At 45.4% G+C, this 18,187-nt stretch overlaps 1 protein-coding gene across 2 annotated transcripts in view; it reads left to right on the top strand.

Moving 5' to 3' along the window:
- KLHDC10 (kelch domain containing 10) overlaps window positions 1-17,955 on the top strand; it is a 225,336-nt gene extending 207,381 nt beyond the window's left edge. For both annotated transcript variants that reach the window (XM_085653627.1, XM_085653626.1), the window contains one exon: window positions 16,764-17,955. In XM_085653627.1, the coding sequence (XP_085509753.1) occupies window positions 16,764-16,973 (210 nt within the window). In that variant the 3' untranslated portion in view covers window positions 16,974-17,955. The remainder of the gene's footprint in view (window positions 1-16,763) is intronic.
- Window positions 17,956-18,187: the final 232 nt, after the last annotated feature.

The raw sequence follows: 18,187 nt of genomic DNA, 5'->3' as shown, positions 1-18,187 counted from the left end.
CCTTAGGAATCGTGATAACATTAAAAAAAAAAAAAAAAAACTGACGGGTATCAGGGCACTGATGCACGTTCCTCTCGTTCCTTTCAGAGTTCTTAAAAAAAAAAAAAACTCGAGTGGGAAGGACAATCCGTATGCTCTTCGTGTCAGTATTTCAAGTCCAGAGAAACGCAACATGCTTCAGACTATACTTCCAAAAAGGAAGAGAAACCAAAATCAAAAATTCAATTTAAAAAGAAGAAAGTAGCAGGTCTTAAAGCTAAACATGCCCAGAATTCTGAGGACTCAACTTCTGAAAGGGGAATGGGATCTGACGATGCAAGACAGTGCAGCAGAAGAAACAATAGCTCACCAGAACCTTTTGGAATTTCTTGTGACAGCTGAGTTGAATAAACATATCACGGTGGAGACACCTGATACAAGGCTAAGTGTCCCACATAGGTTACATGAAATAACACTCCAAATGGAGGGGGACAAACCCACTCAAATCAAAGGTCTCTTTTGGGAGAACCTGACTTATGGCTATGACATCCTTTTAGCTGAAAACTATTGGCCGCCTGAAATTGTTATGGATTGCCGAAAAGGAGAAACAGTAATTTTACCGTCCTTTTTCTGACCCCCTTCCAATATACTTAAAAAACACACATACGCGCAAGAGTGGGCAGTAGCACTTGCTCCAGCATTCTATCGCAACCATGTTGGGTGGGATGGCGAGTTACCTCCCCATACTATCCCAGTAAAAACATTTTCAGCTGCCATTTTGTTAATCGGGACACGGTTCCTTGGAGGGGGGGGTGGTTGTTAAAGTGTAACTAGGATATAAGGGGTCATGATAGTGGTATCTTGACCCCTTGGGAGTGATGGAGGGGTCTCTGAGAGAAAATATATTTTATTTTTAATACGCTAAAGGATCCGCCGCGGCCCCTCTGTGAATTCACGACTGATCCCCAACCCAGAACTAAATAATACAGAAACAGCAACTCACCCATGCAACCACTCTCACATCCATACTCCCCCCCCCCCCCCCCCCCCTCACCCATACAGCCACTGAGACACACGCCCAATCGCAGACCCACAAACCACTCGCACCCATTTACAAACCTACACAACCACTCACAAACTCCTACAGCCTCTCACACACCCACTCACAGATACACAAAACTACTTACCCATTCACAGACCCACATAGACACTCAGACAAGGCTGTGCGCAGCAGCGGTTGTATTAACGTATAGCAATTAAATATTACTTTACACTAAAAAATCTAGTTGGGTTCAAATTTTTCACACACAAAAGTATAGAAATTTGGCAGTTTTAGTTATCTCCAGTAACTATAACTCTAGCCATAAGGTAACTATAACGTGCACCCTTGCCTTACTAATTACCCCACATATTACGTCATGCATGACATCTATGACATCATTGATAATATCACTGCAACATTTTGAGGAGGTGGTTCATGGTGGCTTGGTTGATGACATTTTGGCTTGACCGTCTCTGCTTGTGAATTGAGTGTGTGTGTCACGGAGGTAGCTGAGCATTCGTTTGTGGATATGAAGTCTAGTATTAACTTGTAGATAGCAATGATCTTGTTGTTTAGCCTGCCAGTTTATTGTCCCTATGTAGAGATGGGGTGGCGAGCTACAGGGAAGAGAATCCAGGTTGCAACATTGTCAAATGGAGCATAGGAGTAATTTGGTAGGCCGTCGGGCAGGGCTGTTGAGGTAATAAATTCTGCTTAATACCAGTGACTTAGTCATTTATTTGTAGTGTTGGAAGGTAGAAGTAAACTAATCTTTTTGTTGAGTAGTTGGAGGTATGGAGATGTGGCGCTCTTAGAGTTGAACACCTTCATATTCATGAATGTGTTAAATATAACTGTTGTGTATCTGGCAAATGGTGCACATGCCAGTGTGTCTAGAAGTGAATAGATGGCCCTGACGGGAGGGGGGTGGACCTGTCAAGATAGGAAAGTAGAGGATTTATGTTTTAGAAGCGTTTAGCATCAAAGTTTGTAATGGCTTTCAGGTATGGATTCACATTACAGTCTGAGGAAAGACTAGTTGGATGTTTTCGCCATAAAGGTGATTGGAGAAGCCTGATGAGATGATGACGTGCGAAGTTTAGGTGTATAAAGGAGAAGCAAGGACTGATCCTTTAGTGATACCTTCTGGGAGTGAAGTTGATGACTATCCCACATAACCGAATAGGAGGAGTTGGAAAGGTACAACTGGATCCATTTAATAGCTATTCCGTTGATTCCTAGTGAATCTGGTAAGGCTATATTAATGTAGGATAAATAACAGTCAAAGGCAATGGAAAGATCTACTAGTATAAAAATGGCGACGAGCCGATTGTGATGTGCAGTGTTTATGAAACTGGATACATGTTTGAGTTTTTTGGGAGTAGAGCATATGAAAGCACAACTGGAAGTGGGTGATTGTTTTTTTTGTTGTTGTTGTTTTTTTTTCCCCATCTTGAGGTTGAAATGTGAAGACAGAGTGCCTGTAGTAAGTGAAAAGTTGAACAGTGACGTGAAGCATAGAAGGCTGGTGAACAAGAGTGCAAGGGATTTGATGGTTGGTTTGAGGGGCTGAGCAAGGAGGAACAGGAGGGGCTAGTTGCCTTGATGATGGGGATGACTACTGTTGGAAATAGTATGGTGACATGTCAGTGGTGCTGTAAATAATTTAGAGAGGCTTTCCTTGATGGACATTTTTGAGAAGTAGGTGGAAAAATCATTGTTTATAGTTACAAGATGTTTAGTGCACAGTGGGTTTAGAGGAGCGAGCTTAAATGTTTAATATTCTGAGAATGAGATTCAACAGAGGTAACATTTTCAAAATGAGGATTTTGCATTGTCTAAAGCATTGCTAAGTGTATGTTTAATGTTATGATTATTATGATTTGTATAGCACACATCTTACCCGAGCACGTATCTAGGAGCTAGAGCAGATGTGTAGGCTGATCTGAGCTCCTAGTTGAACAGCCAGGTCTTCAGTTTCTTGCTGAACTCCAGTAGAGATGTGGAGGTTCTGATGTGATGGGGAAGGTTGTTCCAGGTTTTGGCGGCGATGTAGGAAGCAAGCTATATTCTTCTAAGCGTTCGGAAGTCTTATTTTTCCACCATTTGTATAGTAGTGTTCTCGTTTTAGTTTTACTGAGTCTTTTACTGTGAACCAGGTTTGTGGGATGAAAGTGATGGGGTGAAGCTTGGCAGTGGATAGTGTAGGTCGAATGTTTGTCTAACAGTGGTGTTGAAGTGGTCAAACAACATTGGGCTGGATTGGAGTAAGCTTCAGAAGCTTATTATGTGGGAGTGTAAGGAAGCGATCTGGAGAATATTTCCTTCTGGAGATCAGCAAGACTATTGAGGGGAAGGGGAGGCTGATTTACATGTACAGTAGGTAAGCCATGTGGAGCTGTACTAATGGCGGATTTCTAGTGTGTGAGCTTGATATCTGTATAAAAATAGGCATTTTCACAGTTGGTAGGTGTTGGCTCAGGAGTGGTCATAGAGAAATGTTGAGAAGAAGTCCATTAGCGTTGATTGCTGAATGCTGAGTAGAACTCGCCAACTTGTTTAAAACGTTAAGTGGCTGAATATGTGAAGGATCGAGTCAAATTCTTGAGGAGTCCATGTGGACCATGATGGTGGTAGATTGTCATCACGTTCCAGAAGTTCACGAAGGACCTCAAGACCTGAATGTTCAACCGATATGAGAACTGGCAGCGTGATCTCCCAGTGCCTTGAGACCCTCACGGGTGATGCAGCCGCGCTCTACAGATCCTGATTGATGAGTTTTGCAAGTTAAATATTTGTTGCCTAGTGGCATTGAAAGGATGGAGATGTTGGGTTGTTGTGACATGGGGAAGGGAGTGGTAAAAAGAGGTTTGTTGAATAGAATGTCTACTCCTCCTCCCTTGTCTTGGATATGAGAAGTGTGAGAGGTGGGTCATAAGTAGCAAGGTTATTGTGAAAGGCTGCTAGTGTGGTTAAGTTGTCTGTGGCAATCCCGGTCTCGTAAATAGCAGTGAAACGTACTTGATAATTTAAGTGTTCAGTTATGTAGGAAGTTTTATTGCAGACTGAGCTGGTGTTAGTCTGAAAGGGATTGGGAGTGCATTTGTTGACTTTTGAACAATGGCGGTTCGCGTAGGGCGTGCGGTGGGAAGGGTCAGGGTGGGGGCAGGGTGAGGGGGTAGTAAACTCATACATACGACGAAACAGAGGAACGTAATAATTACTTTCCTCCGTTCTGTCGTATGTCGAAGTTTACTACCCCCCACCGCCCGCAGCACGCCCTATGCGAGCCGCCACTGCTTTTGAATGAGCTTGGTGGTTTGCTTAATGTTTAGGTATGGTGGATATATTTATTTTTATTGTCAGGCAACGTATTGGTGTATATGAAAGTGGTGAGTCGAGTCGGGTCTGGTATGAGAAAAGTGGTTAGTATGTACAGTTGGTAATGACATAGATGGTATGTGCATTTGATTGTAGGGGAGTGAAAGGTAATTGAAGAGAAGGGCTAGCATGGCAGTTGTAAGCCATTCAAAATAAACCTCTGAGGTAGCTGATAGTCATAGCCCAAGACCTGTATGTATTAATTACTTATCTTAAACCAGTTTAAAAGTGAACGCTGCAACAATAGTGTGCTAAATTGCAGGAGTAGTGTTAGTAGGGCCATTGTAGAGGATCAGAAGCAGATACAATTATTTGTACTTCTTTTGAACACCTTCATTTGTTACAGGTCACAGGTTAGTTAGGATGGCAGAACGGGCCTATGGCCCTATTTGGGTCCAAAGTGGAAGATATACTTTTCTTAAGCACACTGTGGGTAAATCTATTGAGACGCCGGAATTCATGGGGGTGGCAGGGGGTTGGTCACTCGTGGCCAGGCAGCACTGAAGCCTGGTCACAATTTGGCAATCTTTAGGGGAGGGGGGGGGGGGGTTGCGCACGTGTGTGTGTGTGTGTGTGTGCGCGCGCACTGGGACTACTACTACAACATGGTCCATGCTTCTCTTGTGTAAGCCAAGTTGGTGCTGTGGAGATCGGGGTTTCTTTTGTGGGTTCGATATTTGTGCTCCTGGGTAAGTTCACGTGCTGCTGGGCTGGTGTATCTTGTGATCTCATTGGTAGTGCTGTTGACTAGATTCCATGTTTCACTTTTCATTTTTTTCATCTCTAGCCCCAAATGTGAGTTAGTCTTTGCCCTCAACATGGCAGCAATATGTTTCTCTTACCCTCTTCCACCCCGCGTTCCCACACCCAGCCCTCAACATTCCCTCATCAGGAAGAAAGACGCATCACAAAATTTATAGCATGGAGACTGGCCTTCACAATGGATTGTCATTGGCTGCAACAGGCTGTGAGCCCTGCTTTGACATTGTGACTCCAGGACATGCCTTTGACCTCAATTGAATGCAGAGTGCGGAAACTGCATTAAAATGCACAGAATTCAGAGGCAGGACTCTACATATGGGGAATAACTAGGCTTTCCTGTTATCCTTTTTAGGTCGAGCCTAGCGCAGCGCGCATTCATTGCTCTGCGAGGCTTCTTGTAACTGCTCTGTGTGGGTCTGACTCCCCCCACCCATTGGGTTGGCTTTTGCGTGTCTCTTTCAATAATGAAAGCACGCCAATGGCTAAAGGCGGGTGCATGTCCCACCTCTTTTGTACTGTTCACTCCCACAGCGTTTTGCCTGCGGGAGCGAGCAGCGGCGTGCAGGGTGGCAGCTGCATTCCTCGTGGGTCAGGTTACTATCTACTTGTTTTATAAAGTCGTTATTGCTTATTGAACACTTTAGGTGACATTACACGGTATTTAGCAGTTATGTTTCTGGAGCTCGTATGCATATAATAAGTTATATTAAATACTGTGTACAATTCTATAAATAAAGTAAAGCTAAATAATTATGCTGCGCTTTACCCAATTATGTGATAAAGAATTTATAAGCTTCACTGTTGTATCGAACCAGTGAGTCTCGCTTTATCTGCTGGGTATTTCACACATTACCTTTCAGCTACTGCTCGCTCACTCTTACCGGTGGACCAAATAAGACCATTACGGTCATGTTGGCCATGATACAGGACCTCATATGTGCTGAACTAATTATGTAAGTGCTTCTACCGGATTTCTAAAATGCTGTCATTGCATATCACAAAACACGGAATTTACACTTGATGAGGTAGAAATAGAAAACAAGCATTTGCAATGCAATAGGTCTCACATTTACGCAAGTTTGAGCTATTGACCTTGCAAATCACAATGCCTTTTATTTTTGTTTTCGTTTTTAAAACACAAATTAAAGGCAGTCATTTACAATGCCAAAAGCTTAAACTTGCGTAAACGCGAGACCTATTGCATTGCAAATGCTTGTTTTTAATCTGTTGCAAATTTGGGTCCTTTTTTGGTAGTTTTCAAAAAACGTAAAAATCTGTGTTTATCGGTGTGCTTTTTCCAGGGCTTGTAAATAACTATTTCCTTCCTTCGCTCCTTTCCCATTCCTCTTATCCTTCCTTTACATTTTAGTTCTTGTAGCTTTCCATTATTTTGATCTTTTCCCTGCCCATCCTATTACTGAGAGACAGTCTCCACTTCCGCAAGGCCTCTCCCACCCATGTAAGGATGTGCTTGGCTGGAGGTGTTTGCACCTCATTACATTTTGATTTCAGCAGAATAAAGGTTAATAAATGCACCATCCTGCTGCACTTTTGTTTAATCAGAGGGTAATTGTTGGAAACGGGTAGCGTGGTGCAGAGCGGGCGGGCCAAACTCCGGAGGAAATGTGCAAAGCATCCACGCAGTACACACAGGCGACACACAAGGCACACTACAAAAAGAGACACTACACCAGTTTAGGTAAAAGAACTATTGTATTGTCAAAACCACTAGGTGTCAGGTAATCTCTACACTGCGCCAACTGGCGCTCTGTTCCAATTTACAGGGGGGAATTATGTACAGGGCAGGGCCAATCGGGCCCCTGCCGGAATCATTGCGATTTACAGATAAAATAATTGTACGTGAGAAATAAAGCTCCCATCCATCCACATTAATCCTGCAATAAAATACATCAGGGCATGACGTGAGACATTAGGCCGGAACACCTGTAACGGAAACCTCACAGCATCACAATAAACATGACCGTCCTGGGCATCCCCTGAAGCAGGAAATTCGGTTAGGCAGAGCATCAATACATCAAACCCTGGCATCTGAAACTAGCGCTGCCCAGAACAAATTGTAGTGAGTTCTCCCTGAATACGTACATACATTGTTAAGTTAGCATAACCACGTTAGATGTTAGAATGCCATCTTTCTGCTTTTGCACACGACACTGCGTTTACATGTTATTTCTTAAATAAACTGCTGAATCGAGACTTGCTTCACACGAGAGCACTCTGTTGTTACCATCCCAAGCTCTGCGCAGCGACCTTGGTCTGTACATGGTGTGACAAACAGTCTGGATTATTACACAATGCATGTTTTCCACTCTAGGTTGATCGACCCACTATTTAGCCATAACACACGCGCAGCTGCACATACCTGAAAGTTGGTGCTTTTAATATCACAGACATCATGTTTATTATTCAGACCGAAGACGAGCCTTCCTGCGAGAAGTCTCCTGATGCTCCTGTGATGTGATTTCACTAAGCTGATCTTTGAGGTATGGGGTCCCCTATTCAAGCCTAAGAGACCTTCTATTAGTATAATAATAATATTAGCATCTTAGTAAAGGGAAGGTGGTAGTATCCACTGTCATTATAATATGATTACCCCGTTTATATTCTATGGTATGGTAACTATGTTGCTGGTTTTGATATTAATCATTTGTCTGCTTGTATTAGCCAAAGTACTGCATCTTAGGACACGTGGTCTATAAAAATAAACTCTTTTTATTTACACCGTGTCTCTGTTGATTATTGTTGTGGACTGATGTGAGAATAATATACGAACAGGTATTTCCGATTCCCACCATTCCTGAGAGTACACTAAGTAGCTTGTTCTGGGTTGTCTATTCATTGGGATCTCTGAGCTAAATCTTGGATAACGAATGGGACACTTATGCTAGCCGGATACTGAGTTCTGGGTTCTGAGGTGAGTTTCTGGTACACCACAATTCACTGAGGTCCTGGGGTTCTAAGCATAGTTCTGTGTATAAGCAGAATCCCTGCAACATGGCGCCCAACGTGGGGCTCGAACCCACGACCCTGAGATTAAGAGTCTCATGCTCTACCGACTGAGCTAGCAGGGCACTGAGTTCTGGGTTCTGAGGTGAGTTTCTGGTACACCACAATTCACTGAGGTCCTGGGGTTCTAAGCATAGTTCTGTGTATAAGCAGAATCCCTGCAACAAAATGACTAGCACTTTAAATCAGGCCTGGGAACCTAGCGCGGCACAGGGCATTTGCATAGCACTTTAGATCATAACCTTCAACCTAGCGCTGCACATAACACATGACTAGCACTTTACATCAGGCCTAAGAACATAACGCTGTACAGGGCAATAGCGCTCAGAACATGGCACATAAACATAGCCAAATATTAGCGCTCCCAAACTGGCCTCTACACGTAGTGCTGCGCCTACCCCTCTAATAGCGCTTCTAACCGGGCACTCGAGCCTAGGCACCTTCACCAGGGCTGGTCCTTGAAGCCCTACCTAGCAGCTCACTGGAGCATTGACCATAGCCGGCTCCTGGAGCGCTTCCCAATATCAATTCAATAGCGCCTTAAAACCAGGACATATGAACATAGCGCTGCTTCTTGCCAATCAATAGCGCTTCAAACATGGCCTGTAAATCTGGCGCTGCACATAGCATAACATTAGGCCAGAAATGCATTTAATTATAGTCCCCGGAATTCCAGTAGGTCAGGGCATCCAAGGTTGTGAGGAGGAAGGGACACTGGGGGCGGGCACCGGCAATGTACCCCGAATTCACCCCCTATCCCTCGGCATTATATTCCTCCTCACCGGCTTACTGAAGAGCTCCCCGAGCCGATTAGGCACACGTGGCAGCTGCCCACTGCCAGTCGGGGCAGCTGTACCGAGTCCAGCCAGTTCCTGCGAGGTGGAGGTCCCTGCCAGGACATGGAAGGCAGGGGGGTGTCCCTATAGTAAGTATGGGCCCCACGGGGCCCTCCGGGCATTCACCGGGGCGGGCACCGACTATGTGCCCCGACTTCGCCCCTCCCACCAAGGCAAGCGCGGACCAAGGCCCCACTCACCGGCACTCTCCTGGCAGGCTTCAGGCGTCGCTGCGGCCTCCCGGCAGCAAACTGTCACTCTCTCCGGCTTCACTTGGGCGGTGGGGGCAGGCGCCGACTATGCGCCTCGAGCCCCTGACCTTCCTCTTCTCTCCTGGGTCGCTGTGCTTGCGGGGCTCTCGTCACCTCGCGAGAGCCCCGCCCACCAAGGCACCGGTCGGGTCTTCGCCCGGGCCCCCTCCCGGGACCCGGGACTCTTAGGCTCGGCTCGCGGGGCTCTCCCAGACTCCCGGGAGCCCCGCTCGATCACGCGGCCACTTCCGGCCGGCTCGGGCAAGGTCCCGACTTCTTCCGGGTCGTCGCAGGCAGCGCGGCGGCCCTGCTCTTCTCCTCACTGCAACCCGGGTTGCGGCGGTGATTCCGGGGCAGTTTTGAAGTGCGGGGTAGGCTCCCGCCTTCACAAACACCAACACCGCGTGGCGGCACACACACGGGGTGGGCTCCCGATGTTGTGATTAAACCTTCAAAGGTGGCACACACGCGGGGTAGGCTCCCGATGTAAGGAATAGGCGCCGAGGCAGTGGGCACTCGCGCCGACGGCGATATCACGCGGGGTGGGCTCCCGCTGGGCTCCTCAGTAGGCTGGCACACGGGGTAGGCTCCCAATATGTCTTTCAGCGCCCAGCTCTCCCTGGCCACACACTCCTCACCTCCTTTGGGCCACGAGGTGTAGCGCTTTGCAGGCGCTAGGCGGTCCCACCAGCTTTAGGGGCAGTGCACAGTCACTTGTAAGATAGCGCTCACCAAACCTAGCGCTCTCCTTCCAGGGGCTTGTAAATAGCGCTCTCCTTCCAGGGGCTTGCAAATAGCGCTCTCCTTCCAGGGAGCTTGTAGATAGCGTTCTCTGGTCCCTGCCCCTTGATTGAGGGTTTCTTGAGGGGGGGGAAGTTGCGTTGGGGGCTGCAGACGGACTACTCAGTCTCTGCCTGTCGTCCCTGGATTCTCATCTCGCCGGGCCAGATCAGTGGGTGGTTCAGGATCCCTCACTCACTTAACCCCTTCGGTGCTCATGACGGAACGGTTCCGTCATGAGCCACGGTTGAGCTGTGCTCATGACGGAACCGTTCCGTCATGACCACGCCCGCGCAAGATTCCGTCAGCACAGCGGCGGAATCTGCGCAGCATGGAAGGGGTTAAAGGGCAGTGCCTAAACCCTGTCACCTTCAGAGGCATAGGTCCCTGACTGATCCTACCGCCTAAACTCCTGCGAGGGCTTCTCCAGGTTTGCGTTGCCCCAACTATATCTTTCCCTCGCCCTGTGGACAGTAGGGGGGGGGTAGGTAGGCTCAGGGCCCAGCACACAGGCCTATGTGGCGGTAACCCCTGGCAGCAGGTCCCCTCTCTCCCTGGTCCACCCTCTGACTGACTGCATGGCAGCCCAGCTCCGCCCTTTAGACGCCCCTCACCCCACCTTCCAGACAGTGCCAGAAGCTTCTAGAAGCGTCTGGGGAAACTGGCTCTAACTGGCCTAGGGGGAGGGGTAGAGCACCCTGGGTGCCAGGCTTCCCTCCAAAAGCTGGGCCTGCTGGGAAATAATGCCTAGACTGTCAACCCAGCTCAGTCAAACGGCGCAACCACACAGCTTTGGCATCCATCTTAAATCACATTTTTAAAATGGGGAAACTCAGTCTGCACACATTCATATGTGGTTCCACAGAAAAGCGAAAAATTTCTGGGAAAAGGGCCAAGTCCAACAGTAATTATCTGCTGAAAGAGGATTTACTACTTGGAGCAAGGACTACACCTCCAGTTCCGTTATTGCTAGCGAAGGTGTTTTTTGTGCTGTTCTTTGTCTAAGGATGCCAAGAAAGGAATGCACTAATAACAGATTGTTAACGTGTGATCGGTAGACTTGCCTGCTGTTCCTGGTCATAGAGGAGAAGCCTGCTGAGGAATTTATGTGCATGCTTTTGGCAGAATGACCTTTGGTGACTGCAAACTATACGGTGTATGAAATAACAGCTGCAGTCGTAGAGAAACTTAATGAGCTCCCGGAAGACCTTTCGTCATTTGTCTGAGTAGGTCATGTGAATTAAGTCAAATATAGAACAACCACCAAGCAAGGTATATTTACTTCTGTGAAGCTTTGATTTCCTTCTCTATTTTTTTCTTCTTGTAGGGCCATACCTACTGAATATTGTCTTTATTTGAAGGTGGTGTGAGGACTGCTAAGCATTGATTTGTGCCAGGCTTGTGTTTAGTTGAAAGCATTATGGGGTCTGCTGTGCTCCACCGGGCGTGTGCAAGAGTTGCAGCAACTACTTTATCTTTGTATTGTGTTCAGTTGTTGGCCTATATGCACTGTTATGGTATGCTTTCCATCTTGTGCAGAAAGGACAAGCACAACTGGACATGTTGCCATTAAATGCAGCACAGCAGCCGGCAGAGAACATAAAACTGAATCCAGATGAGGTGAGCAATGCTCGCCAAATGGCAGGGACCTGGAAGTAGATTCCAGGGGCTCTGGGTGGTCACAGGGACATATTTGGTGGCTTATGTGCCTCAAGTATGGCACAGCAGGTGCACTGGTAATAGAATAGTACTTCGCTTTGCAAGACAGTGCTCTGAAGCAGTATAAATGCGGCAGAATTCATATTTTTTTTTTTTACCCGGTTTCCACTGAAAAGCAATTATGAGATTCAGTAGGATTGAAAAACACTAACCTAAGACCTAGTATTCCATTTCCCCAGGATACCATTTGGGTGATAAACCTATATGATATGGTAGGGTGTTGCACATAATGGACGACTGGAAATCTTCAAGCTGTAAGATGTAGTTATCAGATGAAGTATGCATTCATATTTTAAAAGTAGATTGTAAGATGTATGTGTATCTCCAGTCCTAAACCTGACTCTAGTGTTTGGTGTGTTTTAGGCTCATTTTAGTGCTTGTTACTACTTAAGTCAATCCAGTCCAGCAGAAACATGAGTATGGTACTTACTCTTAGATCAGCCATCCTGGTTTTGGATGCTTATTTTACAAAGCGTAACAAATGGTTCTCCCCTATATTCTATAGACTAAATTTGGATTTCTCACTTGGTATACTAATTGCTCCCTTTTACTTCTTGTGATATTTTCATACTGTTCATTTTCTTCAGATTCCCAAGCCCTTAGTAATGTTTAATTTCTGTAATAATCATGCTTTATATTCTGTGATGCACATTTTTTAGCCTAAATTGCATGTCTCAGACAATATGGTGTCTGTTGTCTGACATCAGTCTGCATTCATGATTGATATTTTAACTGTTTTGAAGACCTGGTTCTCTTGTAGGAGATTTCCATTTATAGTCCTAAGCACTGAATAGTCCCGTCCGATGGGACCCCGGAGCACTTTTTCACAATGTATCTTAAGTGTAGATGTTTGCTTTTCTTCAGGAAGGTGTGCAGAGTCACTTAAGAAAGAAAAATATTATGCAGCCTATATGACCAGACTATAAGGGCCCAATTCTTCATCTTGTACGTAAAAAGTGACCAGGAGAATTATACATGTGTATAATTTCATGATGTTTTAATCTAACCGCATAAATCTTCCACAAGCCCTTTTTGATGGACCTTCAAGAGGAAGCAAAGCAGAACAGAGGTTGTCATTATAGGAGTTAAAAATAAAGGCCCAGCCTTTTAAGAACCTAGGGACCACCAGTATCCCATCATGCTGAGCAGGTGGCAGTTGCTTCAGTCCCATCTCCCCCCCCCCCCCCCCGGCTCCTGCTGACAGAACCCTGGAGCATTGATCTAGGCAATATTTCCTCAAACATTTACAACTAAAACTTGTGACACTATTTAATTCACTGGTTTTTGTCTCTTCCCTGGTTGTTCTGTTATTTTCTGACAGGAAACATAAGTATTCTCACTGAGATATACCTTCTCTTGTTAAGTGCCCAGCGTCTGGGAGAAAAAAGGCTAAAACAGACCTCCATGAGGTGTGTATTATTTGCCTTCCATATAGTCATGTTCCTCAATCTTGCGGTCACTGCAGGAACTTTTCAAAGCTCACCCTGAGGGACAAAGCAAAGATTGCCTCCATGCTACTGAAGAGCGCAGAAGACAGCAGACGCAGTATTAATGTGGGACCTCAGAGGGAGGAGAGGGTCAGTCCTCGTCCAGGGCCCTGTCATCTGTCTCTGGAGGGCGTGTCGGGAAGAAAACGGCAGAAAAACGCCATTGGCCCCAGTCGATGTCTAGATATTTGATGTTGAGAAGAGGTACGGCGCAGACTTGCTTGCCATGTATCCATGGTTCGGTGTCGAAGCACAGCAGATCAGCGTTGAGGCAACGAGTATTGACATCAACATATTCGACCCACAGGTCTCCTTTGGCATCTAGGAGCCTAGCCACTACAAGGCCATCAAGAAGGTCACAGTCAAGATCCATCAAGGCACCGTCGAAGATCGACATCGAGGCACACTCGGACGTCGTCGAGACGCTGTTGTTTATCACCATCAACAAGCAGGTCGCCATTAAGAACGCTTTCAACGTCATCTAGACTACAAGAGGCAAAAAAGAAGAAACTTATCTACTCCTCCCCAGATTCAGAGTACTCTTGAACATAATCTCCCTTCTTCAGTGGTCCAACCATGTTCACTAGCACAGTCTCCTCCTCCTCCTCCACCATGCCCTCCTCCACAGCCTCCAATTCAACCCGCACCGGCCTCTCCTAGATCCAGATCTTCCTCCAGATCGCGCCATCATTCTAGGTGCCATCAACACAGCCCAAGGTGCGATTCTACCTCTTCCATGTTCTGCTGCCATCGTCCTCATTAACCACAAAGATCTCGACCAAGACATCATATGGACACGTCTTTCACTTCTGGACGATACTTCCCAACACTTTCAGACTCTCCACCTTCACGAATATCTCCGGGGAGCGGACAAACTTACATTCCTATGTCTACTCCAACACCAATGACATCAGTCGTTTTTAAGGCTCTACAACACGGGTCAGCATCAAGGCCTATGCTGCCTCTAGTGCCAGGTCTCCTTGAACCTGGTATGGACCTCTTCCTAATGCCAACCTCAGTTAAGCCAGCTCCATCCCGGCTTCCAAAAATATATATCCCTCCGGAGAAAGATCCTGCTTTCCTCTGAACAGATCCTACACCATACTGTGATTATAGTAGCAGCAAAGAAGCAACATGCCACTAGTCTAACTTAACTTCAACAGTGCCTCTTGATAAGGAGAGTCGGAAGTTGGACTCTGAGTCAACGTGTGCAGTACGACAGCAACCACCATTAAAGCAGCCAGTGGAGGTGGGGGGGGGGGGGGGTCGAGACTCTGGCCATCAACTTGTTTGCAACCGCCGAAAACAAAAAGTGCTGAAGCTTCGCCTCAAGCCACGGATGCTGTGGAATGCCCTATGCATCAATTAGTCTGGTAAATTTATCTATGCTTTTTCTGATTATTTCCCCTGATCCCAACAGTCCTCATCAAGTTGTTCCAATAGAGAACAAAGATGATCTTCATAGCTCTGGAGTGGTCACCTCAATGGTGGTTCAAGTACCTCGTTCACCACTCCACCCATCCATATCTCAAGCTGCCATGCAGACCAGACCTGCTAACGAAGTTCGGAGGCCAGATGGTACACCCAATCTCTCCTTTTTTAATTTGGCGGCATGGCTCCTGAACTCGTGCAGCATGGATTCGAATCTGCCACAAGATTGCACGGACATCCTGAAAGAGGCTAAGCAGCCTTCAACACGTTACTCAAATTCCTTCAAATGGAAGAGACTTTGCATATGGTGTTTCTCTAAGAACCTGGATCCTACTTCTTGCCAGGAAGATGTCATTCTTTCATACTTACTCCATTTGGCAAAGTCTGGCTTGCAATTCTCTTCTATAAAGGTTCACCTGGTAGATCTTATTGCCTACAAAAAATATTCTTCACAAACCCCTTATTTCAAAATCTCCGTAACCAAGAATTTTCTAGAAGGGTTAAAGAAGGTTTTCCCTCCCATTAGGCGTCCTATTGCTCCCTGGGAGCTTAAGAGTGCATTCATGTCTTCTGCAGGACCCCCTGGAGCCTATCCACAAAGCTTCCCTGCAACATCTTCCTTGGAAGACTGCTCTCCTTCTAGCAAAAATCAGCTCGCAGGGTTAGCAAGATCCAAGGGCTTAGTGCTCACCAACCATACACATTCTTTCACTCTAGCAAAGGGGTCATAGGAACTCTTAGCTAAGTGGTCCTAGAAAGTCACCTGAAATTTCTCCCCAAAGTTATTTCGGACTTTCATGTCGATCAAACCATCTCCTTACCAACATTCTGTCAGAATTCCTTTATTTACTCCAGCTGAAAGATCTCCATTCCCTGGCCGTGTGGAAAGTTTTGAAATTCTGTCTCGCCAAGACTAGGGACAACCACAGATCAAATCAATTGTATATTAACTGTGACCCGATCTGTACCCAAGCAATCCATCTCCCGATGGATAGTTCCCTGCATCCTTTTGTGCTACCAAAAAGCTAACAAGCCACTATCCACTAAACCTAAAGCACACTCCGCTACAGGTAAAGCGGTTACTGCTGCTTTATTAAGCAATATCCCCCATTCCGGATATTTGCAAAGCAGCCACATGGAGATCTGTCTATACATTTACCAAACATTACTGCCTAGACTCTGATGCTATAGCAGATGCTCAAGTAGGACCGGCCTCCCTCAGAAATCCATATGCTTAAATGGCTGCCTTAGTTCATTCTGCCTTCTCCACTTCTGTTAGTAGGGATGGGCTTGCTACTCTACTCAGTGCTTATGACTCTAAATGGAAATCCCCCCCGAGAGAAGGAATAGTTTCTTAACGGTAACTCCAATTCTCTCGTAGGTGAATTTCCATTCTAGTCCTCAACAACCCTCCCTCCTCCCCGTTGGAGTGGACAGAAGTCACCATGGGACCTAAATATCATGCATAGCGTCAAAAAGAATTGAAGCAACTGCCACCTGATCAGCATGATGAATACTGGGGGTCCCTGGGTTCTTAAATGCACAGCCTCTGTTTTAACTTGTATAATGACAGCCTGTGGGGCTACTCTGTCCTACTTTCCTTCCTCTCTATGCTCTCTCAAAAAAAAGCTTGGGAAAGATTTATGCTGTCATATTAAAACATCATGAAATTATACATATGTATAATTCTCCTGGCCCCTTTTTTAAGTAAAAAATGAAGAATTGGGCTATTGTAGCCTTGTCCTATATGTTGCATAATATTTTTCTTTCTTAAGTGACAGCAGGCCTTCTTGAAGACAGGCAAACATCTACACTTAAGATATTTTCAGAAACAATGCTCCGGAGTCCCCGCACTTGAGCAGGACTATTTAGTGCTTATGACTATAATGGAAATTCACCTACGAGAGAACTTGAGTTACAGGTAAAACTCTTCCTTTCTTGCCATTCATCAGTTAGCCACATAAATGCACTGTGTTGCACTGCATGAAGGTTGATCATTTTGTCTGTTCGCTTGAATTTTTTCAGAGGAAATCTGCATTTTCAGACTTTACAAATTCTTTCTTCTTTGTAGGCTGGCTGCATGTACATCCATGGTGGAGTTGTCAACATTCAAGAAAACAAACGGACTGGATCGCTTTTTAAAATCTGGCTGGTGGTGCCCAGTCTTTTAGAACTGTGCTGGGAGAAATTAAACAAGTTTTTCCCTCACCTGGCCCATCTCTCTACACAACAACTCTTACAGCTTGGGCTTTCCCCGGGACTCATCGAACGGTTACAGTGAACCTACACCTGGAAAACACGGCCAATGTATCATGGAGAACTATACTAGGAAATCAGGAGATCCTCACTCTCAACTCCAATTCTGATGCCTTACTCCACCAATACATCCGTTGCCTTTCTGTGACATAAATTTCATGAAACTTTCTGTCCCCTGTTCTTTTTAATAAATCAGCACAAAAATGAAGATTGTATAGACTCCAACTCAAGACCTTCAACCACAAGTGTCTGCACTGGCTCGATTTTGAGTTTTTATATTGGTAACATTTACCTCCCCCACTTAATGGTGTTTAACTTCTATTCTTTACAATTTTACCCCAAAATTAAACCATTTGAGACCATCTGGAATTGTCTAGAGCAGATGTCCTTGGGAAACCAGTTGAGCCAGCAAAGCTCTTCTCTTCATGAACTGTCTTTTGTATAGGCTTTGCATGTGCCTTTGGTAATTAGCATGTTGCCGTCCAAGCTCTTAAGGAGGAGATGCAAGAGAAGGGGAAAGATTGTCCTGCCAAGGCAAAGGATGTTCCTATTTTATTTTTATTTTTTTAATGGACTTCCCTCCAGTGGTCCTGTGAATGGTTCTTCCCGCCCTCCCCGCCTTTCCAATTGCATTGGAATCGTAGCTGTAAGCCTAATGTTTGCTTCGAAAAACGTGGACAAAATGCAAACAATTGTGCCAAACATTTTAATTATACTGAAGTGGTGCACATGAAGGCTGTCCATAGACCTCCTCCAACAAATTAAGATTGTGCCAATGTAAATGAGTGTCTTGTGTCTGTTTGACTTATATTCTGCCTTCTCCAGCGTTGTAAATTTTTTTTTTTCCCCATTTTTTTTTTTTTAACTGATTAGCTGCAACCCGTTTGTGGCAAATCAAAGGTTCAGCTACCCTAAGTTATTATGCCCCTGTTAATGTTCAGTTCTACCAAGTAGTACTGTGTACAATTTTATGCCAAAAATTTTAATTAAAAATTAGAATAACTTCAGATTATTTTTTGCTGTGTTTGTCTATTGACCCATCAACATGACATCTAGTTCAAACGGATAAGGCTAACTCTAGATGTGAGCCAACTAGACTTGTGTGGTTAATACATCGATCTTCGTGTTTGTTTCATTGTTTCGAGGCAATGGCTTCACAGGAGTACTAGCCTTTATAGACATTTTGTTTTCTAATGTCGGTCATGTAGTTAAAAGTATGAACTTTCCCTCGACTTTCGT

Source organism: Triturus cristatus, chromosome 4_1 (assembly GCF_964204655.1).
Source record: "Triturus cristatus chromosome 4_1, aTriCri1.1, whole genome shotgun sequence".
Classification (NCBI taxonomy): domain Eukaryota; kingdom Metazoa; phylum Chordata; class Amphibia; order Caudata; family Salamandridae; genus Triturus; species Triturus cristatus.
Note: the sequence above shows the minus strand (reverse complement) of the source record. Positions and strands in the feature narration are given on the sequence as shown.